Source organism: Diabrotica virgifera, chromosome 6, assembly GCF_917563875.1.
Source record: "Diabrotica virgifera virgifera chromosome 6, PGI_DIABVI_V3a".
In the NCBI taxonomy this organism is placed as follows: domain Eukaryota; kingdom Metazoa; phylum Arthropoda; class Insecta; order Coleoptera; family Chrysomelidae; genus Diabrotica; species Diabrotica virgifera.
The window spans coordinates 212953449-212977674 of NC_065448.1; the positions used below are offsets into that span (position 1 = coordinate 212953449).

A 24226-nucleotide genomic window follows, 5' to 3' on the forward strand; every position below is an offset into this window, starting at 1 on the left:
CAATAATGATCAAACAACAGAAATGGGGCCAGGATAGAAATAGCAAAAAAATGCGTTTGTAAAAATGAAAACAATTATCTGCAACAAAGACCTTAGATTAGAACTGAGAGTAAGAGCTCCGAGATGCTACGTCTTTTCAATACTGCAATATGGACTTTACATAAGTAAAGACATGAAAAAGAATGTGTGTGTTATAGTCCAGGGCGCATCTGTTTTGAGATGGACGTTGAGAGGTGACTCAATTTTTTTTGCAGAAATTGCTTGAAAATAACTCAAATAATAATATTGAGTTATCCTCCCACTCAAAATGGTCAACGGAACATTGTTTAAATAATCAAAATGTCAAAATATGAAGAAAAAATTCGATTTTTTATTGGTTTTTTGATTATAACTTTAAAACTGTTCATTTCTGAGAAAAGTTGTACTGACATAAAAGTTGCGTAATTAAATTTCCTACAATATATATAGAATTGGCTAAAAATTTAAAAAATAGTCACCCTTGTTGCAAAATAGCAATAATTGCGAAAAAAACCATACAAAAACAAGTATTCGCATTTTTACGTTTTTCAACAATTTATGCTACACATAGGACCTTCATATTTTACCCAGAAAAACTTTATGATATAGTAAAACAACACTGTAAATTCCATTAAGATCGGTTTAATAGATTTTGCAATCCATCTTTCGCAAAAAAAATTCATTTTTTTTAAATGTTGCAAGACTGAAAATAAAGCAGATAGCAAGTTGAATATTTTTTTGCTTATAGAAGTGTACTGGACCTTTCATTTGCAATTTGCAAAATTAAAATCGGTTCATTACCACGGCGTCAGGAAATGTTTTAAATAAACATTAATTTTTGGTGCTACGCGCAGGACAGCGGTATTCTATTCACACAAGTTGATTTGCACCAAAATTTCTTCAAATCTTTATCTAATATATTATTTTCTTACTCTATATTTTGTTGTATTTTAATTCCACAAAAATCAAACTAATTTTATTATTGTTTGTGAAATATTGTTTAAACAATTGCATATGTTTAGAAATATTAAACTTTTATTCTCTAAGTTAAAATATATGAACAAAGAAAGTTTTTGCTAAAAAAAGTGTTAGTTCAAAGGATAGAGTATGGGTTTTTATGTTGCAATAAACAAATTTATTTATTTATGTCGAAATTTAATAAAAATTAAAATGTATCAATCATTATCAAAGGTCATTGGAATTCCCAATCAGAGCAAACTATCCGCTGTCCTGCGTAGCACCAATAATTAATGTTTATTTAAAAAAATTCCTGACGCCGTTGTAGTTAATCTATTTTAATTTTGCAAATTGCAAATGAAAGGTACATTTCAACTTGCTACCTGCTTTATTTTCAGTCCTGTAACATTTAGAAAAAATGATTTTTTTTGCAAAAGCTGGATTGCAAAATCTATTAAACCGATCTTAATGAAATTTACAGTATTGTTTTACTGTATCATATAGTTTTTCTGGGTGAAATATGAAGGTCCTAAGTGTAGCATAAATGGTTGAAAAACGTAAAATTCGAATACTTGTTTTTGTATGGTTTTTCGCAGTTATTGCTATTTTGCAACAAGGGTGACTATTTTTTAAATTTTTAACCAATTCTATATTGTAGGAAATTTAATTACGCAACTTTTATGTCAGCACAACTTTTCTCGAAAATGAATACTTTTAAAGTTATAATCAAAAAACGAAGAAAAATATCGAATTTTTCCTTCATTTTTTGACATTTTGATTATTTAAACAATGTTCTGGATCTTTTTGAGAGGGAGGATAACTCAAATATTATTATTTGAGTTATTTTCAAGCAATTTCTGCAAAAAAATTTGAGTCACCTCTCAACGTCCAAATGTACTAATATTTTTACAGATGCGCCCTGGTCTATTGTGTGTGTACGCACGTAAGAAGTTATAGGTACTTCTATTATATGATTTCAACGAAATAAATATACAAGTTATATAAAATACATATTATATAAAATACAATATATAAAAGTTTATTTGTATTTTATTTAATTAATAAACTAATTTTGATATTACCACTTTTAAAATTTTTTTATTAAAACAACACCAAAAATTAAAAAAAGGATAACAATCGTCCGTGTCAGAATTTGAACCCGGGACCTTCGCGTTATGTAGTCGAATGCTCTACCAATAACCCATCAGGGTTTTGTTTTTGCGGCTTCTGGGACGTAATTACAAACGACTGTGACAAATAGATCAAGTGAAGTATTTAATATAAAAATATTTAAAATACTTATTATCTTACTCCCAAGGAAGACAAATCCAAAGACACAAAAATTATAATAAATATATTTACTAAAAACACTAGGTAATATATTATTTTCAAGCCTTAGTTGCGCTGATACATACATAAATTGGATGATTTAGCAACTAACAACATACTGTCGGTGTGCGCATGCGCCAGGGAATGTAAAAATTCACCCTCTTGCCTAAAGAAGTATAACTTCAAAAATCCTGGATTGAAATCAAAGCACTAGCCAGAAATAGAGTTAGATGGAGACACTTCGTGGAAGCCCTAGCTATGGTCCTCTTAGGAATCTTGGAACTATAAATTCATATAGAAAATTATTTCGAATACTTTGTAAGCGTTAAGATGTTTTATTTTTGCATTTAAAACGCAAAATGGAAAATAGATTTTTTGTCACAAATTGAATGAGAAACTCAAAAATGATTTTTAATTTGAAATATCTCAGTGGCGTACTATTTTTTTTTCAAAAAAAATCGGACTATTACCCGTATGCTGAATATAAAATTCTTAATGATATGTCAAAATATAAATAAATAAGTCGTCAGGTTGTAAGAAAAACAAGTAATATTGGACTTCGTTTTCACCCAAAGTAATCGAAAGTAGAAGTGGAAGTCGATATTTGAACTCTTCGTGTAACTTTGCGTCGATTGATATACGATATTACTAATTTTGAGTCATTTTTACTAAACTTTGGGTCATCATTGTTTAAACAGAAATGACTTCAAAACCGGAACTAAAGATTCAAACTCAACTTTTCAATACACTTTGATTGATGTGTTACATGTACTATTTCTACGACTATAATGGCACTTCTGGTTATAACTTTTTAACCGAAAATGATATAAAAACCAAAATTTTACATTTGTTCTCATCTTGCTAAGGCACGTCGGATCATATAATACATCGGTTATACTATTTCGATGACTTTAAAGGCAAGCGTCCACAGACCCGCATCGTACGCAACGGATTTTAGTTTGCCTTGTACAGAAACTTATGTAAACGCGTCCTTGGCTTTAAGCCAAGCGTCTACAGACCCGCATCGTACGCAACGGATTTTAGTTTGCCTCACAATGATTGCCGATAATGCGATCCGTACGATGCGGATCAGTGGACGCGGTTACATAAGTTTCTGTACAAGGCAAACTAAAATCCGTTGCGTACGATGCGGGTCTGTGGACGCTTGCCTTAACGGTACTTTCGGTTGAAACTCTAAAACCGGAAATCCGATGTCAAATTTCTCATCTTTAAGGCACCTTGTTCTTTATTCTGTGTTTAAGGGTTATAAAGCTTTCATTCATCACCTCATTTGTCATTCTTTCTCTGTATTAATAACGGAGGAGTTGTATTCGCGGACGGACAGACAGTCATGAAACCGGAAGTAATATATATTTGTTCTCGTCTTGCGAAGGCGTGAATAATATATCACTTGTACTATTCCGGTGACTTTAAAACAGTAAGTACTTCTGGTCGTATTTCTAAAATTGGAAGTCCTAGGTCAAATTTTTTACCTTTAGTACCATCCTTGAATTATAAGCTTTCATTCGACACCTCATTTGTCATTCTACCTGGTATAATGACGGAGGAGTTATATTCGCGATCGGGCCGACAGGCGGACAGGCAGCCTATATCATTTATCACCTTTAGTACTATCCTTGGATTATAAGCTTTCATTTGACACCTCATTTGTCATTCTACCTGGTATAATGCGGTCGGACGGACAGACAGACAGACAGCCTAGGTCAAATTTCTCACCTTTAGTACCATCCTTGGATTATAAGCTTTCATTTGACACCTCATTTGTCATTCTACCTGGTATAATGACGGAGAAGTTGTGTTCACGGACGGACGGACAGACAGACGTGGACAATAGGGAACTTGCATAAAATTTTAAATTCGAAAAAAATGTTATAAATCACAAAAGAACATAATTTAAAACATGTACAATGCGACAAGCGAGTACTGGCGGCTGACCTTCTCGTATTCTGCATTTGTCGCTGTGTATTTTCGCTCAAGGTCACGCGCTACCTCTGGCTTGTCGTATTGTATCAAAGAAAAAACAATTTGTTTGTCTTTCGTTTGGCCCCTAAAGACGATTAAAAATTCAAATTATACCAACCAGCTCAAAACGCGTCGTGACGTCATCGGTTTATATGTTTACATTTTGCACCAACAACGTAAACAAAATTGTATATAATTTTAAATTATCTAGACATTATAAACGTCAGTAGAAAATACAGTTATGTGACGTTACAAGTGTTTGTGATCGTTTGAACTATTCATAGAAAATGTGTACTTTTACAAAATGGTTTTATTTTCCATATTAAACTAACTATATCAAAGTCCAATCTCAACAAACTGGTATATATTATTACAATGACATACGATAAATGTCATTAGAATATAAATATTTTTCCTTTATTCCGCGACGACGAGCTGGCCAAATACCCAAGTAGGGGGAGGCCAATAGACTAAAGAAGAAGAAGAATATATCTAAATATAACCATAAACGGAATCATATAGTTAAACTATGTGACGTCACGGGTCGTTTGAACTATTTTAAAATACAGAAGACTTTAAATTTGTACTTCTAAGTTATTATGAGTTTTGGGAGCGTGAAATTTTGGAAATCTCATTTTTATACAAAACTGAACATTATTATGTAATAAAAAAATGTGCAAGTTCCTTATTTAAAGTTTTCTCATTTTTTCAAAATTGGGTGAAAACAATTGCAACACCCTGTATCTCGGAATAATGAATAATGCAAGGAAAAATCCAAGGACGAAGAAATCCAGGCCGTAGAAGAATGTCCTGGATGAGAAATTTGAGAGAGTGGTTTGGCTGTACCACTAACGAATTGTTCAAAACAGCAGTAAATAAAATTAGAATCGCCCTAATGATATCCAATCTCCGATAGGAGAGGCACTCAAAGAAGAAGAAGAAGTATCTCTGAAACGAAGCATTGGCGGACATACGTTTATAGAGCAAACTGTCATTAATTTTTCACGGAGAATTACCCCTTAAAGTTTGTTGCACTTATTTACAAACACCCTGTATATTAGCATACAGTTTTCCAGATATATCGTGCGACTGTATAAAGAATATAGGTACGTACGGTACGTACTTTAGACTTACGCAAAATTTATTCATATTATCACAAATCTTAATTAATAAATTTAATACTGGGTTGATACGTAGTTAATAATTTTATTTTAGTTTTTAACCATACAAAACTTTTGATGACAAAATCCCTCATTTTGTTAAAGTGATACTTTTGAAAATAATATTTTTATACTGTAGCTGCAAGTTTTTTTCTGTTTTAGTAAGTGGGCTGTTTTAATGTCAAAAATTAATTGACGGGCAAACTGACAGATAAATAAATAAAATAAAATACTGACCCTACCCTACTATCTTAATTTCTAGCAAGCGTCAGTTGATTTAAATTTGTTCAAATTATTTTGCATTTAATATATCAAATTAATATGGAATTATCAAATAATGATTTGGAAGAATATGTGGAAAAACTGGAAAACGTTTTTTCTGTAAGTATTTGAATATATCTTTTTAAATATAATTCATCAAATTCAACGGAATGTCTGTTTAATAACCATAACTTTTTACTGTTATGTTATTAGAACCAGAAGTCCAATAAAAAGAACCGGAATGAATTATCATTGTTAATTGAAAATGTTTGTAATGAGTTACAAATTAGTAGAAACTTAGAAAAGTCAGTAGTTGATAATTTTCAAAAATTACTAGATAGTAAAGATAATGATATTAATCATAAGTATGTTCAACTTGAAGGTGAGTATTTTTAGCTGTCTGTTACAGACAAAATTAAAATAAATATGTATAAGTACTTACCTTTAATCTAAATAAAAGTGTATCGATCAGCAAAATAATATAAATATAGAAATAAGTGACAGTTATATTCCATTTCCTGTTTATTAATTTTATGTCAGTTGTTTTTATCATTATTTAAAGATTAAAAACTACCAGTGCCAATAAAACATAAACACACACACACACACACACACAAACATTAAAAACTATTAGGTCTGGATCCCGCGTATGAAAAAAAAGTTGATTAATAGCAAGCTGAAAATTTGTTAATAGCTTAAGGGTGTCTAGTCGGACAAACTTTGATATATGGGAACACTGGAACAGGGGAAGTTTTAATTGTGGAACAGGTTAAAAATTTGGAACGGTCAGACCACGAAAACGGCACATGTATTTTGTCCGACAGAACAGACTTAAACTCTCCGAACAGAAATTAAACTCTCATGCAAAAATCAGACTGCTATTTATCACCAAATGGACGTTTTAATGAGTGGAACATGTAGAATATGTCAAATGACAGGAATTATGACAGGTGATAAATAGCAGTCTGATTTTTGAATGAGAGTTTAATCTCTGTTCGGAGAGTTTAAGTCTGTTCTGTCGGACAAAATAAATGTGCCGTTTTCGTGGTCTGACCGTTCCAAATTTTTAACCTGTTCCACAATTAAAACCGCCCCTGTTCCAGTGTTCCCATATATCAAAGTTTATCCGACTAGACACCCTTAAGCTATTAACAAATTTTCAGCTTGCTAATAATCAACTTTTTTTTATACGCGGGATCCAGACCTATATAGTCGGTTCGCTAAACTCAGACACAACTGGCTAGTGATTTTAGTAAGTAATTTTGCCAATTTCGTAAAATTGGCAAAAAATAGTTACTAAATAGTTAATAATTATTACTAAATAGTTAGTATAACTAAACTAAATATAACTAAATAGTTAGTATAACTAAATAGTTAGTATAAAAAACAAAAAAATAACAGACTAAAATCACTAGCCAGTTGCGTCTGAGTTTAGCGAACCGACTTTTTTTTATATACCTATTGTTCTAGTAAGTGATTTTAGTACCTAAGTAATTTTTGCCAATTTGGTAAAATTGGCAAATAAATAATTACTAAATAGTGAATAATTGCTGAATATTTAGTAATTTTGCCAATTTTAGCAAAAAAGGCTAAAAACAAAAAAATTACCTACTAAAATCACTAGCCAGTTGTGTCTGAGTTTAGCGAACAGACTATACCTATTGTTTAAATTTGTTTATACACAAACTTATTGTAATAACTGTAAGTAAAAGGGCACTTAAGATTTTATATTTCAAATTAGTGCGTATAGGATTTTTTGTAAAAAATAATGTAATAATATATATTATTCTATTAACAATTGAAATCCCCAACATTTTTTGTTTTAACAATTTATACAACTTCGGCTGGCATAGGCATTATAAACGCTTGTAGTCATAATAGACTAAGAGCCGCTATAGGTGAAATCTCTTAATCATTTTAGGCACGATGGGACCCTATAACTTAAATAGTAGAACCTAAAAGAAAACGTTTGAACACTGTGCCGTCACTTTTCAGTGGCACATGCATCGACAGTGGCGCATCAAACTTTCCACTTATGGACGGGATAAATAAATTAAAAGTTACCCTCCCTTACTAACAGAATTAAATTTTTTTTATTTTTGAAGTTATACTTCTTTACCGGCGATAGAGGGTAAATTTTTATATGGGAAAACCTAGCGACCGGGCGCATGCGCATTATAACTTTGTTCTGATTGGATGTTCAAATGACATGTCAAAAATTATTCAATATGGTGGCTGTGGCACAGCTGTAGTTAGATTATTTATGGTTGTTGCGTTTTAAAATATGTGTGAAAAGAAACAACAAACAAAAGTTAGTTAATAGTTATACTGCCTTTTTAAATAGTTTTCATATACCTATATTTTTGGACTTTTGGACTATTTTGGACAAGGAAAACTCATTTTAATTTGGTAAGTACCTAGTTTTTATTATAATCATATTGTAATTATACATTTGGATTAGGTTGAAATACATACATTTATTTTCTCAAGAATGCGGATTTTAGAGAGAAATCCCAAATTAGGTTCGATTTTTATTTTTAAATTATGATTTTTTGGCTCAGATTTATTTATCTAGTAGGTATGTAATGCTTTGATTTACATACTTAATTTGATTACCAACAAAAGTTCTACCAATCTTCATCTAATATATTGTTTTCTTACTGTTTTGTTATATTTTTATATTTTCTTCCACAAAATTTAAACTACATAATTTTCAAAACAAGTGTCAAACAGTAAAACGTTCAGTTACCGTATTTTTCCACATGATAAATAATGTGCGATTGGACGAGTGAGTCTACGCTTCGATTACGAGTCAAAGCGGCACGAAATTCAAGGGTTCAATTCCCGATGCAAGTTTTATTTTTTTATGCATATTATGATTGTAAGTATATTTGTTATATAATTTTTTTTCAGCAAATGCGTATTTAAAATTTTTGCCAACAATTATTATCGTCCAGAAATCATTTTTTCTTTGTGGCATTTTTCAATGTGTTTGTGTGCGTTTTATTCTTTTATTTTTTTAAATTTTTGGTATAGTCTTAAAAATCACATAATATGTAGTAGAAGTATAACTTCTTACGTGCGTACAAAGTACACACACATTCTTTTTTTTTAAGTTCTATGTGATTAACACATACGATTCATCGTGATTTTAACCCACCACCCCCTTCCCCCTGCCCCCACCATCAAAAACTTCATTTTTCGTTTTTATTTTTTTTTTGGTGGGATGCAATCAATTTTAAAATTTCAAAAAATTCACACGCATAGTTGAGGCTTTTATAAAACATGCCTATTTTTGATAGACCCATAGGTAGAGTATACATAACCTCAAAAAATTTAAAAAAATTTTTTTTTCAAAAAAGCGTGTAACTCTTTTTGAGGAATAGCTGCCGGTCTAATTTTTTCTTAATCTTGTGTGTTTTATCAAACACTATATTTTAAATTTTTTCAGATTTTTCCGTAAGTCTCCCCACCTTCAAAAATCCGAAAAACTGTTTTTTGGGGGGTTTTCCCTATTTTATAGACTTCATAATATATCAAATCAATTTTGTTTTTATAGGTTATATGTAACTTGAAGTAACTGAGTTCTTTAGAATATTTAAAAATCAGAAAAACACGTTCAAACCCCCCAAAACCCCCTTAAAAACAGTTTTTTGGATTTTTGAAGGTGACCAGCGTTACAGAATAATCTGAAAAAAATTAGAAACATAGTGTTTGATAAAATACACAAAACTAAGAAAAAATTAGATCTGCAGCTATCCCCAAAAAAAAGTTATATACTTTTTTTCAAAAAAAAAAATTTTAAAATTTTTTTGAGGTTATGTACACTCAACCTACAGGTCTATAAAAAATAGACGTGTTTTATAAAACCCTTAACTATGCGTGTAAATTTTTTGAAATTTTAAAATTGATTCCATCCCACCAAAAAAAAAAATAAAATCGAAAAATAAAGTTTTTGATGATGGGGGCAGGGAGAAGGGGGTGGTGGGTTAAAATTACGATGAATCTTATGTCTTAATCACATAAAACTTAAAAAAATGAAAAAAATTAAATTCTGGTAATTAGGGAGGGTATTTTTTAATTTATGTGTCCCGTCCATAAGTGGAAAGTTTGATGCGCCACTGTAGACGCATGTGCCACTGAAAAGTGACGGCACAGTGTTCAAACGTTTTCTTTTAGGTTCTACTATTTAAGTTATAGGGTCCCGTCGTGCCTAAAATGATTAAGAATTTTCACCTATAGCGGCTCTTAGTCTATAATCCTTACTCGCTGTCCCGAGATGCAAGCCTGATTTTCTCTGTTTCTGGACATCTTCTTTGTAGGTAAATACATTCGGCAATGTACCTATTCTTCTTGTAAAGAAGTAAGTAAGAACATTCCCTTTTGTTTTTTTATATCTATTATTTTGTAATTGGTAACACGACCAACTAAATCTCCAGGCCGGAACATTTGATGCGACTTTGAGGTTGGCTACTACAATTGCAAACTATTCTCTCTGTCTCCACATGTTCTTATGAGGTGTTCAAAATTTAGCTCTGTCCATAAGCCACGATAGTCTTTTTCTTCCTAGTCCTCTCTTTCCCTCGATCTTTCCTTTCACTACAAGTTGATCATATTGGTACTTATTATTTCTCAGTATGTCTCCTAGGGATGATGTTTTTCTAACTTTCACAGCGTTGAAAAGTTGCCTTTTCTTGCCTATTCTATGCAGCACTTCTTCGTTTGAGGTATGCGATGTCCATGAAATTTTGAGGATTATCTGGTATTTCCACATTTCAAATGCCTCCAATTTATTTACGGTTGATGTTTCAAGGGTCCATGTCTCAACTGCATAGAGAAGAGTCGACCAGACGTAGCATTTTGATAAACGTAGTCGAATTTCGAGTTTTATTCGTGAATCACAAAGCAGTTTTTTGATTTTTTCGAAAGATTTTCTAGCCCGTTCTATTCTCGATCTGATTTCTAGATCAAGATTTAGGCTGCTATCGATTCAACATCCCAGGTACTTAAATCTATTGACCTGTTCTAAATTGTGCCCATTTATTGTGCATGGTTGAGGTACGTTTTGATTTATTCGGATTGACATCACTTTGGTTTTTTAATGTTTATTTTCATACCAAATTGGTCACAGGTCGAGTTGGTTTTGTCTATGAGTCGTTGTAGACCCAAGACGGAATCCACAATGAACACCGTATCATCGGTGTATCTGATGCTGTTGATATTTACGCCATTCACCTTGACTCCATCCTTGGAATCCTCCAGTGCCTCTTTAAATAGCAACTCGGAGTAAATATTAAACAGCAGGGGCGACAGAATACATCCTTGCCTAACTCCCCTCCTAATTTCTACTTCTGCGTTATTTTTTTTAGTAATATGATGTCTTTTTCATCTAAACCGACTTCTTGCAAACTCTCTCTAATAAATGTGACTTTCAAATATTAATTACTTAACGTAAGTTATCAATCGAAGTAGCACAGAAAACGACCATAAATATCGTCTCCATACTACCAGATTGACAACAGGTGGAATACTTTCTTTGGTGGAAATTAGGATGAGAGAATTTTAAATAATTCACAACTCATCTGCTCAGCGTGGTAAAAGTTCCAACAAGAAAGATTCCTTAATACTCCTACAAAAGAGTAAATGAATTAAAACTGTATAAACATTTTCAATTTCTTTGCAACACGAAAATGCAGCAGCTGCATAATACTCTGGTTAAATTGGAGAGTGCAGGAAGAGTCTATACCGGTTTTGGAGGTCTTTTCCCCTCATCAGTAGTCCCATATCCTCTTCTCTCCGATTTCATACTTTGGGCCCTTCCGAATTGCAAAGAAAGAAATGTCACGGATGAACTAGAGCCATCTACCGAAAAACAAAGTAAGTTATCAATCGAAGTAGCACAGAAAACGACAATAAATATCGTCTCTATACCACCACATTGACAACAGGTGGAATACTTTCGTTGATTACACCTCCTGGGATTTTCAAAATTTATAAATCAAACAGGATGCCGAGGAAATTAAGATGAGAGAATTTTAAATAATTCACAACTCATCTGCTCAGCGTGGTAAAAGTTCCAACAAGAAAGATTCCTTAATACTCCTACAAAAGAGTAAATGAATTAAAAATGTATAAATTTCTTTGCAACACGAAAATGCAGCAGCTGCATAATACTCTGGTTAAATCGGAGAGTGCAGGAAGAGTCTATACCGGTTTTGGAGGTCTTTTCCCCCTCATCAGTAGTCCCATAACTCCAAAACCCGTATAGACTCTTCCTACACTCTCCGATTTAACCAGAGTATTATGCAGCTGCTGCATTTTCGTGTTGCAAAGAAATTGAAAATGTTTATTCATTTTTAATTCATTTACTCTTTTGTAGGAGTGTTAAGGATTTTTTCTTGTTGGAACATTTACCACGCTGAGCAGATGAGTTGTGAATTATTTAAAATTCTCTCATCTTAATTTCCTCGGCATCCTGTTTGATTTATAAATTTTGAAAATCTCAGAAGGTGTAACGAAAGAAAGTATTCCACCTGTTGTCAATCTGGTGGTATGGAGACGATATTTATTGTCGTTTTCTGTGCTACTTCGATTGATAACTTACTTTGTTTTTCGGTAGATGGCTCTAGTTCATCCGTGACATTTCTTTCTTTGCAATTCGGAAGGGCCCAAAGTATGATACGTGGATAAATCGGGGAGGAGATGATATGGGACTGCTGATGAGGGGGAAAAGACCTCCGAAACCGGTATAGACTTTTCCTGCACTCTCCGATTTTTTTTTATTTAACGTTGTGTGATTTTATGTTGTGTCAGTCTGTCTTCGTATTTCTGTGCGAAGTTAGTAATTTCTTCTTTTACTGTTGCAATTTCTAGATCGCGTCTAATAAACTCTCCGATTTAACCAAAGTATTATGCAGCTGCTGCATTTTCGTCTTGCAAAGAAAAAGAAAATGTTTATACATTATGTTAATTATTAGTTAGGTACGTTAGGATTCATATAATACATAGACTGCTCACTACAGTCTAAAACTTTTCCCCCAGTGCGAGAGAGAAAAGTGTTTGTAATTAGAGTAGACATCTCTTTCTAATTGACAGAGTTTATAAAATCGGCGGCAGTGGTAAAGCATAGATATATTAACAATAGATCAGGATAGTTATAGGCCGCTCAATGCATCGAGGTGTACAGTGGTCTAGCTTAGCTATCTCTGTCTGTCGTACGAGTGTGAGCGTATCTACCAAGAGGTGGGAGTAATGGAACGACACAGACCAGAGACATGTTAACCGTAGACAAGGCATACTGAACAAAAAAACGTAACGCCCGGGCAGTCGATCGGTAGTCTATCTATCTCTTTTTACTAAGCGATACCGCTCATATAACGGACAAAGATGGCTAGACCACTCAAATAGACCACACAGAGCGGCCCATAGCTAACCTCATCTACAGGTTATTATATATATGACACAGACACAGCGGCAGCGGTTATCATATGCTAGAGAGAGAAAGCTAGGCGCCGGTAGAGAGAGAAAGATAGACCACCGACCCGAACTGCTCCGCATTACGCTATTTTTCGTACCTTGGCTAATCTACGTATTATTATATCTATGTGATAAGGTCACGTTGTCGATAAACCCAGCCGATTAGAAAAAAGACGCCTACCCTAATTGTCCCTAATTACAAACACTTTTCGCTGTTGCCCTGGAGAAACAGTTTTAGATTGCAGTGCGCAGTCTAGTTATATCTAGCTTAGTTACAATATAGTTTCAGACGTATTTAGTAGGTTCTGAGTATTTGTATATATTTTTTAGGAATAGACCTCAATGATTTTAATTCAAATTACTAAACTTTTTAGATGTATGTTCCAAACAAAACATTGAAAATAACTTATTAAAAAAGAGAGTTGAGGAACTTACTATACAAATTAAACTAGATTTAGAAGCTCAAAAAAATGAGTATGTGACAAAAATTCAAGACGTAGAGGAGAAATATAACTCAGAAATAACTAATTTACAAAATCAGCTGGAAAGTGGAAGAATATGTTACGAAGCAAAAGGTAATAAAGCTTAATCTTTTCCTCTTAGAAATTTCTCATAAACCTCTGCATTTCATGTTGCTTCTTGTGTTTGGTCTTTTATATATCTTCCAAATTATTTGCAGTTTTGTAAGTTTAGTGGAATTCTGATATTCTCTTGGCGTTATTCTTGTTAGGTTTTGAGTGGCTTAACAATACTCTTTCATTCTGCCCTCTCAATTACTTTCCTTCCCCCATTGTCTAATTTTATATTTAGGTTATGTTATTTATAGAATGCCATTACCTATAAGTTATTATTAGTTCGTCTAGTTCAAAAAGTGTTTCTTTGTACGTTTGTAATTATTACCTCTAAGGATCTTCGTTTGTATTTCTTGACTGATATTATTGTTGCCATTTATTATTATTAACCAAGCAAGCAGAGACTTGCTCACCCCTTAAGAATGACATTATCTAGCATAATATTATATATTTACTAATATGTATTTGCTGTTTGAGTCTTCTGTGCTTCCATCTGTGCTACATATCATACCTTAATATCACTTGTAGGATCGGGTTTGGCTGGTATTCTAGCCAAAGACATGTTAAGCGTAGACAAGGCATACTGAGCAAAAAAGCGTAACGCGCTGCAGTCGATCGGTGGGATATCTATCTCTTTTTACTAAGCGATACCGCTTATTTGACGGACAAAAAGATGGCTAGACCACTCAAAATGAATATTGACCAAATGGTGTCCTTAATATTGGCGTTACACCTCGATGCACAGAGCGGCCCATAGCTAGCATAATCTTCTTCTTTTTCATCTAGCCATTCACGTCCACATCTGAACATAAGCCTCTTCAAGTCTTCATTTCCATTGTTTTTTGTTGTAGGCTACTTTGTAGCCAACTTTTCCCGGCAGTTCGTTTCAGATCATCTGTCCATCTCATAGGAGGTCTGCCACTGGGTCTTTTGTGTTGGTATGGTCTCCAGGTTAGAACTGTTCTGTGCCATTTGTTTAGATCGCTCCTAGCTACATGTCCAGCGTATTCCCATTTCAATTTTAATGATTTTTGTACCACATCGGTGACTTTGGTTTTCTGTCTTATCCATGTGTTTGTTTTCCTGTCAATAAGTGATATGCCAAGCATTGCTCTTTCCATCGCGTGTTGAGTGACTCCGAGTATGTTCATATTCTTTTTTGTGATTGTCCATGTTTGTGTCCCATATGTTAATATCGGAATAATGCATGCATCAAAAACTTTAGATCTAAGATGTAGTTGAATTTGCTGATTTCTGAGTATATAGTTCAGTTTGCCGAATGCTGCCGATGCTAACTTTCTTCTTCTTTTTATTTCTTCCGTTTGAATTTCCCTATTTAGTATTATTTTTTGTCCTCAGTATATATATTCTTCAACTTTTTCTATAACTTTGTCGTTGATTATTGTCACGGTTTCTTCGGAGTGCATGACTTTTGTTTTGTTTAAATTCATTTTCAGTCCTATTTTAGAAGATTCTGTGTGTAGTTCTGAAAGCATGGTTTGCAGTTTTTGTAGGTCAGTAGCTTTAGTACGTCAGTAGCTTTCTTGTACGTCAGTAAGTCTAGTTCTTTGTAGATCAGGATTATGTCATCCGCAAATCGTAGATTACTGAGGTAGCGGCCATTGATGTTTATTCCCTTATATTTCCAATTTAGATTTTTAAACAGGTCCTCCAAAACTTAGGTGAACAGTTTGGGTGATGGAGTGTCTCCCTGTTTGACTCCCCTGTTTAATGGTACCTGGTTCGTGTATTCATTTTCATTTAGGTATTATGTAGCTGTAGCTTGATTCATAGTTTGTTTTATTAAGTTAATATATCTGCTGTCTATTCTACAATTTTGCATTACGTTTATTACGGCCGTGTGTTCTATAGTGTCAAAAGCTTTTTCGTAGTCTACAAATGCTATAAAAACTGGAAACTTGATTCGTTACATTTCTCTGTTACTATTTTTGTGGTTAACAGGTGATCGGAAGTTGAATAGCCTTTTCTAAAACCTGCATAATCTACAGGTTATTATATCTATGCTTCTAAGCTCAGCAAATTTTGTTCTGACTTTTTCCTTCATCATAACCAGTACTCTTATTTGTTTTAGGTCTTTGAATAGGAACCGTTCGGCGTCGTATCCGGGTACGTTTGCAGCATCTCTGGGACAGTTGTTGTGTGCTGCTTGGATCTTCTTTTTGTTGCCTTGACTTGTGTGTCCCTATGCAAGAGATGCATATGTAATTATTCGTAGTATGATGCTGTTATCAGTCTCAATTTCGTTTTCACGGTTAATTTGCTTCTTCTTCCTGTGAGTCCTCTTATTACGGCTCTGGCTGCTGCTGTTTTCTGGACTGTTGCGTTAATATGTGGTATGAACGTTAGACCTTGGTCCATTGTGACTTCTAGATATTTAGTTTCGTTTTGCTGTTAGCTGACTTCTGGGCTATCTCTTCTCTTTTTGAAGATAACCGTTTGAATCTTTTCTGAATTTATTGCTATTTTTCATTGGATACTCCATTTTATTATTAATCCTATTTAGGTATATAAAGTTGGAAACATATTAGTGTGTCTGATGCTGATCTAATCTAAAAAAAATTTCATAATAATAGGTAGGCTTTCATAAAAATGGACTGGACATTGGTCCAGAGTAAATGAAAATTACCAACCCAGACGAACCCTATTAGCGGTACCAGTAGGAAATAGGAATAGAGGTAGACCAAGACTATGATGGAGGAACAGTGTGGACGAAGGCGCGCGCAAGATCGGCGCAGCAAACTGGCAATGGTTGATGATAAACAGAACCGACTGGCTAAATAATCTGGGGAAAGTCGATGCTTAACTAGGGCTGTAACACCACTGATGTTTATGATGATTATCTATTTTTTTAGTTTTATGCCGATTTGATTTTATGTACCGCCACGCTACTAGACACACGAGTACATTGAGCTAATACAATCCTAGACCCTTCACTTGATGCACTGTTTACTTTTATGTCTAGTGACATCTAGAACGTCATAAAGTTTACAGAAACCGAATATAAACATAGAAACTTGACGGTGCGGTGATAGAACAGTTGTTGTATTTGAAGTTTATAGTTGTCAAAACAATTAGGTACCCGTGTGTCTACTAGCGTGGTGCTTAATGTATATATTTTATTATCTCTTTATTTTTTAAAATTTACTAATCTCTCCTATTGTTATTGCTATCGTTATTGTCCGTTATTTGTTATTTTTTTGTATATTGCTATTTTTTCTTTTTTCATTATATTTTTCTTTTTAATCGCGAGATTTTTTGTAAACGTTTTTTTTTAGTTTTTCGTTTACATTGATTTTTGGTTTGTTTTCCTTAGCAATATGATTCTTTGACGTTTTATACAGTATACAAATGGTTAGTTACTAGTTTACAATGTTTTGTATTTCGATTTAAGAAAAAGAACTTTACAACGATTTGCAAATGGCGCAGACTGCGAATGCGTTAGAATGGCACGAAAAGGAAGCAAACCTAAAAAGTCAACTTACAGATGCGACTTCAAATTTGCGATTTTGTAATAGCAAAATAAGGAGTATGCAATGTGAAATGAATCAATTAAGAGCCCAATTGTCCCTTTTGGTAAGATATTTTTAAGACAGATATAAAACTTATCTTTCAGTTGTATAAATTTTGTCTTCTTTAATATTCTCGTCATTATCCATATGCAGATATAAACATAGCCCATCTAGAACGTATCCGAGAGTTAAAAACCACATTATAATGTTCTTGTGTATATTTTTGTTACTGGTTTTATAAAATTACAAGCAGTATTCCATTTCGTTAACATACTTATACACTCTAGCAATAAAACACTGAAAACTTTTCGATACTTCCACAAAATTTATTATAAAACTATGTGACTACAGCTGTTTCGGCAGAGTGCCTTTCTCAAGTGATGTAGTTTACAATGTGTTTGCATTTTAAAACTGAATAGGTTGAGGAGTGGGGAGCGGAGCTGTTTGTCCCAAGTTGGTCATTCAGAATTATATATGTATTTTTCAATTTATTAATTTCCATAGATTCTAATAATGATATCTTAAGGCCTTTATTTTTAATATGAAGAATTTGAAACTGTTCATTAAAAGAATGATTATGATCTAGAAGGTGAAGTGCGTACGTAGAATCTGTTTTTCTATTGTTGAAAGCCCTTTTGTGTTCTGCTATCCATTTGTCAAAGGGTCTGCCAGTTTGACCGATGTAAGTTTTCGGACAGTGACCACAAGCCATCGTCTTTTTTATGTATCTGGCTATTTTTGTTGATATCTTGCCTGTATATGTGATAGAGCAGAAGGTACTGGGTTCTTTCTGTGGTGGTGGATAGACTAATTTCAGGGCTTTCTTATGTACTCATCCATATTATATTCTCATAGGATTGATGTTATTTTTATTTGAAAAGAAATTTTTAATTGAGAAAGAAACAACTGCCTCTTTATGAAAGTAACTCTCTGAAGAAGAAATCTCATATTTCTTAGAAAATTTCTAGATCAAGTCGTTCCCGCTGACTTTTTGTTTTTAAAAACATGTGTTTAATATCGTTCCTCTCTGCAAGATTGTATGCCGTCTAACAACTGTTTTTCTTGATCATACCGAATAGTCGGTGTTCCATTTATAGGACATACTCGATCAAGTCTCCAATTATTTGAGTAATGGTGTAGTGAATCGATCAACGCTTTTCCTATAAAACGCTTATCAGTTTCCTAAAAGAAAGTACCGATAATTTTCATCTCTTATGAATAAAGTAGGTTTAGGTTAAACCGAGAAGGCGTTACCAGAAACTTGGTCTCAATAAAAGTTTTATTTTAATATTATTTTTAATTTTATTGAAGTAAAACTTTCGTTTGTTGTAAACAGATGCCGCCACGGCACCCGTATCGTGTTATTTTGTTGTAATTCGGTACTAGCAGTCGGATTTGTTTAAGTTCATTCAGAGAAACTGATCATATATACACTCAAAAAAAGTAGTTCGATATTTTAAAGTTAGTTGGTATAGTGAAAATCCTTGGTTATGTGGTTGCAAGAAAAAAAGACAGTATTGTTGGCCATGTCTTCTGGTTTCTACAGAAAAAATGGGTGGACCAGGTTCACGATTTAAATAGTTTTAGAGTTTTAAAAAGGAGACATGAAATTTCTCCGTTACCTACATGTAAGATGTATACCCAGTTTGATTCAGTTTGGCAAAACAAGAATAGAAAGTTCTCTTAACCAAGCTTTTAAAGCAAATATTGCTAAACATAATGAATTTGTTAAAAAAATAGATAGGTATATCCTTAACACACTTATAATAGATACTGTATGTTTTTTGATCAAACAAGAATTAGCGTTTCGTGGTCATTTTGAGGGCGACGACTCTGACAATCGAGGCAATTACAGGGAACTGTTAACATTAATTGGCATAAAACATCAAAAATTGTGCCAAAATCTAGAAACATCATCTGTTTTGTCGAGAGTTTCAAGTGATATACAAAATTATATTATTGGAGCTATACAATACATTTAGCCATATCTTAATTTTTTTAAATAAGATTTTTTGCATCTGATTTTGGTAATACTTTAGAAAAATTTACTAAGGAAGTAAAAATTCTCTTGTAGGTAGATAGTATATATATAAATTTATTAAAATTTTTCTAAAAAGATCCAAGTTGGATTAAAGTGGGTACATCACTAGTACAAAACAAACGTTTTCAGACTAATCAGTCTATCATCAGGTTGAAACTTCAGATCCAAAGTAATTGGAACTAGCTACATAGTTAGGTCGAATGACCTTAACATTACAAAAATTAAGCTATTTCGGCTACAACAATGTCGACAATAAGTCGATGTTAAAAGAATACAATTAGACTATAATGGAGTCTTCATCTTGGCCAGAGTTTGAAGTCAAAATTTTTCTAAAAAGATCCAAGTTGGATTAAAGTGGGTACATCACTAGTACAAAACAAACGTTTTCAGACTAATCAATCTATCATCACGTTGAAACTTCAGATCTACAGTAATTGGAACTAGCTACATAGTTAGGTCGAATGACCTTAACATTACAAAAATTAAGCTATTTCGGCTACAACAATGTCGACAATAAGTCGATGTTAAAAGAATACAATTAGACTATAATGGAGTCTTCATCTTGGCCAGAGTTTGAAGTCAAGATGAAGACTCCATTATAGTCTAATTGTATTCTTTTAACATCGACTTATTGTCGACATTGTTGTAGCCGAAATGGCTTAATTTTTGTAATGTTAAGGTCATTCGACCTAACTATGTAGCTAGTTCCAACTACTTCGGATCTGAAGTTTCAACCTGATGATGGACTGATTAGTCCTAAAACGTTTGTTTTGTACTAGTGATATAACCACTTTAATCCAACTTGGATCTTTTTAGAAAAATTTTAATAAATTTATATACCATCTACCTACAAGAGAAGTTTTACTTCCTTAGTAAATTTTTATTATGGTATACAGCCAATGAGAGAAATTTTTTCCTTTTTACTTTAGAAAAAGTCACGCGTCGCCACTGGGTGATAGACGCAAAATTTGTTTTGAATTATTTTTAAACGCATTTATTTTTTTCTAATCCTGAGAAAACTAATACGTATTTTTGAAAAATTTAAACGCAGAATGAAATATTACAATATTATTGAGGGCCAAACGTCCCTGAGAACTTCTATAATGATTATTTTAATAAGTCACAGGGATGAAAAAAAGAAAAAATTTAGTCTGATTTTTAATTTCAAATATCTCATTCAAAAGAAACTTTTTGTTTATTCTAAGGGACTTTCAGTCTCGGTAATACTGTAATCTTTCATTCTGCGTTTAAATTTTTCAAAAATATTTATTAGTTTTCTCAGGATTTGAAAAAAATAAATGTGTTTAAAAATAATTCGAACGAAATTTTGCGCCTCCGCTCTCAAATAGGATTTAAGTATTATACATTTTTGTAATCAGTATTTCAAAAGCTTTTAAATGAGGTATCACATGATGTACTTTCCCATTTAAAAAAATCAAAATTGTGCCTGTCACCTGAAGAGGGATCGCGTAAAGTTCGAAACATTGATGCTATAATATACTATGATTATTTTAAAAATCGACCTGTCCGAGCGTTTTGCTTATGTGCTAAAAACAAAACTAAGTTAATAAAGGGGGGTAACACTTATTCCAGCGCACTGTATATGCACTCTCGGATAGCTTAGAATAGAAGCTTGAAACCGGTTAGGGTGTTTATGGCACTATCTGAATGAATTGAAACATAAGACGTCTCTACATTTCGTTTTACAGCAAAATTATTATTTATTTATACACTCACAGACAAAAATATTGCATATTTTATTATTGAAGTATATCTATTTCCTTTTAAAAAATGTTGTACTTTTTATTGCTAAATAAGTTGAGCTGAACTATCCTACGTATATTTATTGTCAAGTAACTTGCATATTGCAGAGTCACAACTAATTTGTAGAGAAATTAATGAAATAGTCTGATTTTGCTTATAACATTTAATTAGAAAAAGAAACAATAACGACAATAGAACAATTTTTTACGGCAACATTGTAACAATTTAGTACCTAGTATTTCCTCCTCTAGCTCTAATGATTGCCTGCATCCTTCTAGACATGCTCCGCAGAATATCTTGGATGGTTTCTTGTGGAAGTCGATTCCATTCTTCCTGTGCAGCAATTCTTAATTCTGCAATTGAGTTTGGAGCTGGATTTCTTGCTCGTATACGTCTTTTTAGGATGTCCCATATACGCTCTATGGGATTTGCATCAGGGCTGATTGGTGGCCAGTCTAGAGCCTCAACCCCAACATCCTCAAGATACTGTATGACTGTTCCTGCGGTATGTGCACTGGGCATTATCATGCATTAGCACAAAGTTATCAGAACCAATGAAGCCGGCGTTGGGAAAAACATGCTCTTCAAGGATGTTCCGTAGGTACCAGTCAGCATTTATTCGAATATTCACCTCAATAAGCTCCGGACGACTCTCCCAACTAATGCCACCCCATAGCATTATGGAACCGCCACCAAAACTAACATGTTGTACAAGATTACATTCTTCGAAACGTTCCCCAGACCCTCTGTATACTCGATCACGTCAATCTGGCTTCCATAATTATCTCGTTTCCTCGTTTCATCTGTGAAACGAACTCTTCTCCATTGATGTTCGTTCCAATTAACGTGGGCTCTTGCAAAGTGCAACCTTTGAGTTTTATGCCGTGGTAGAAGAAGTGGAACTCTGGCAGATGGCAGGCCGTTTTGGATTCAAACCAACCTCTTTAAGTCTTCGAGTCACAGTTTTGGCACTTACATTAACTTGTCTTGTGATCACTAACTCATTTTTGAGATAAGAAGCTGGAAGTGTACGATTTCGCAAAGATTTAAGTCTTAAATATTGGTCATCTCTTGGCGTTGTACATCTTTTTCGTCCTTGACCAGGTCGCCTTTTGTATTCCCCAGTCTCATTGTATCGCTTTACTATACGAGGAACAGTCGACTGATGGATATTAGCTATCCACGCAATATCTTCTTGTCTGTAACCCTCATTTCTTAAAGTAACAATTCTAGCACATACTACCTCACTTAAATGTAGCATATCAGCAAGAAAACTGCAGAATCGAAAAATAAAACTCTCCAACTGACATATTCTAACTGACAATTCAACAAAACAAGAATTGTCAAGTCGCCAAAACACACTTTCCATACTATGCAATGTTTGTTAATTTGTTACATTATTGTATATTCAGTTATAAAGACTATGTTTAACCATTTATTTATCTCTAATAAATTAAAATACATTAAATAAATAAATAAATAAAATAAACAGGTAAATAAATAATTAAAAAATACTTAACATTTCAAAGATACAAAATAAACAAATAATAACTATTGAAGATAAAATATGAAATATTTTTGTCCATGAGTATATTTATTTATTATCTGAAATATGTTAGAGGTTATCTGAAATTTTACCTGACTTACCCCTACATTTCTAGTCATGTATCACTTTTAAAATACGGTGTTCCTCTAGAAAGGAAATAACACTTATTTTACTTTTTAGAAATACGCTCCCAAAGATGCAACTTCCAAAGACCAAAGAAATGTACTTCATTTTAAGCCCAATCCTATTCAACAAGTCAAGAGCAATTTGGCTCAGAAACAATATCAATTTTACGAAAGTGTTGACTCAAATTATGACAAAAATCTACCATATGACCCTTGCTACATGTCAACAAGTTCTACAGACGTCGAAGATAATAATCAAAATAATGTCGAAAACTCAATAGATAACACCAATCTTACTCAGAACCTACATACTTTTGCGGGACCAAGTTCTACTACACCAACGGATAAAAGAGATGATTTGCAAGTTTTAAGTTTCGAAAATAGCCGTGACAATGGTCATAACTATCAACCCTTACCTACAAGTTTTTATATACCAAATTTTAAATTAAACAAGCATCAGCAGAGTCATGCACCAGAGAAACAAAATATGAAGTTTAAAGCCCACGACAAGACAAACTTATCAGATTCTAAAATTTCAAGTACTGTAACTATCTTGAATAAAAGTTCAGAATCGCTAAACATTAACAATAATACTGAAACGCGTTCTTCGGTAGTAAATATAGAGAAAACTCCAATCAACAGAAATAATTTACCTGCCTTGAAACCATGCAGCAGCAGTACTAATGTAAAAGAAGAAAAAAAATCTAAACGTATGAAAAGAAAATTGTACGATCCGAATAGTTCAGATTATTCTTTTAATTAAAAAAATAATAAAATAATAAACGTTTTTGGTCTTTTAAATTTCTTCTTCTTCATCTTACCTTAACTCCTTTTATCCCATGGGGAGAAACCTTGTACCCTGTAAATGTACCCCTACCATATATGGACTTTAATACAGGAGCGTGCCTTGGGGACAGTCCGTGAAAAATATATCCATTGAAAAATTCGAAAACGTTAGATTATGACAAGGTAAGTTAAGTACATGAAGTGCATATCGACGGTTAAACTGCAAAACCTCGTAAGTCAGTTTTATATAACTTTAGAGGAGAGACGAAAAACATTTTGGCTTCTTTATGTAAGATTCAATTTATTTGTTTTGTGTGTAGGGTCCTTTTAGGTAACGATTCCATTACCATTAAGTAAAATTCAGTAATATTGTTTTTTTGTCAAAGACGAGGTTTTGTTACTTAAAATCTTAAACTATCATTAAACTTACGAGGTTTTGTCTCATAAAAATGCAACTTACGAGGTTTTCTAACTTAAAATCTTACTTATGATGTTTTTGTAGATGTCTCTAGTACCATTAAATTTAAATATTGACTATTGACAAGCATTCGTAGTTTAAAAGATATGTAAAAGTATAAACCAACAAAGTATAAAAGTAATAATGGACCAAAAATCGATTTACGAGGTTAGGTTTTGCAATTTATCCGTCGATATTTCAAAAATCTAACGATTTGAGCG

At 33.0% G+C, this 24226-nt stretch overlaps 1 protein-coding gene across 1 annotated transcript; it reads left to right on the forward strand.

Annotated features, from left to right (window-relative positions):
- The first annotated feature begins 5679 nt into the window (after window positions 1-5679).
- LOC126886695 (uncharacterized) lies at window positions 5680-23563 on the forward strand. The gene is made up of 5 exons (XM_050653690.1): window positions 5680-5828; window positions 5922-6090; window positions 13559-13759; window positions 17169-17350; window positions 22818-23563. Exons 1-5 carry the CDS (start codon window positions 5769-5771, stop codon window positions 23523-23525), a joined length of 1320 nt encoding a protein of 439 aa, XP_050509647.1. The 5' UTR covers window positions 5680-5768; the 3' UTR covers window positions 23526-23563.
- Window positions 23564-24226: the final 663 nt, after the last annotated feature.

Bases quoted from the DNA above. Each gene is read 5' to 3' on its own strand.
- LOC126886695 (XM_050653690.1), top strand. From the start codon at position 5,769: ATGGAATTATCAAATAATGATTTGGAAGAATATGTGGAAAAACTGGAA. The intron at 6,091-13,558 runs GTGAGTATTTTT...TAAACTTTTTAG, and splicing joins TAAGTATGTTCAACTTGAAG to ATGTATGTTCCAAACAAAAC. The intron at 13,760-17,168 runs GTAATAAAGCTT...TTTCGATTTAAG, and splicing joins AATATGTTACGAAGCAAAAG to AAAAAGAACTTTACAACGAT.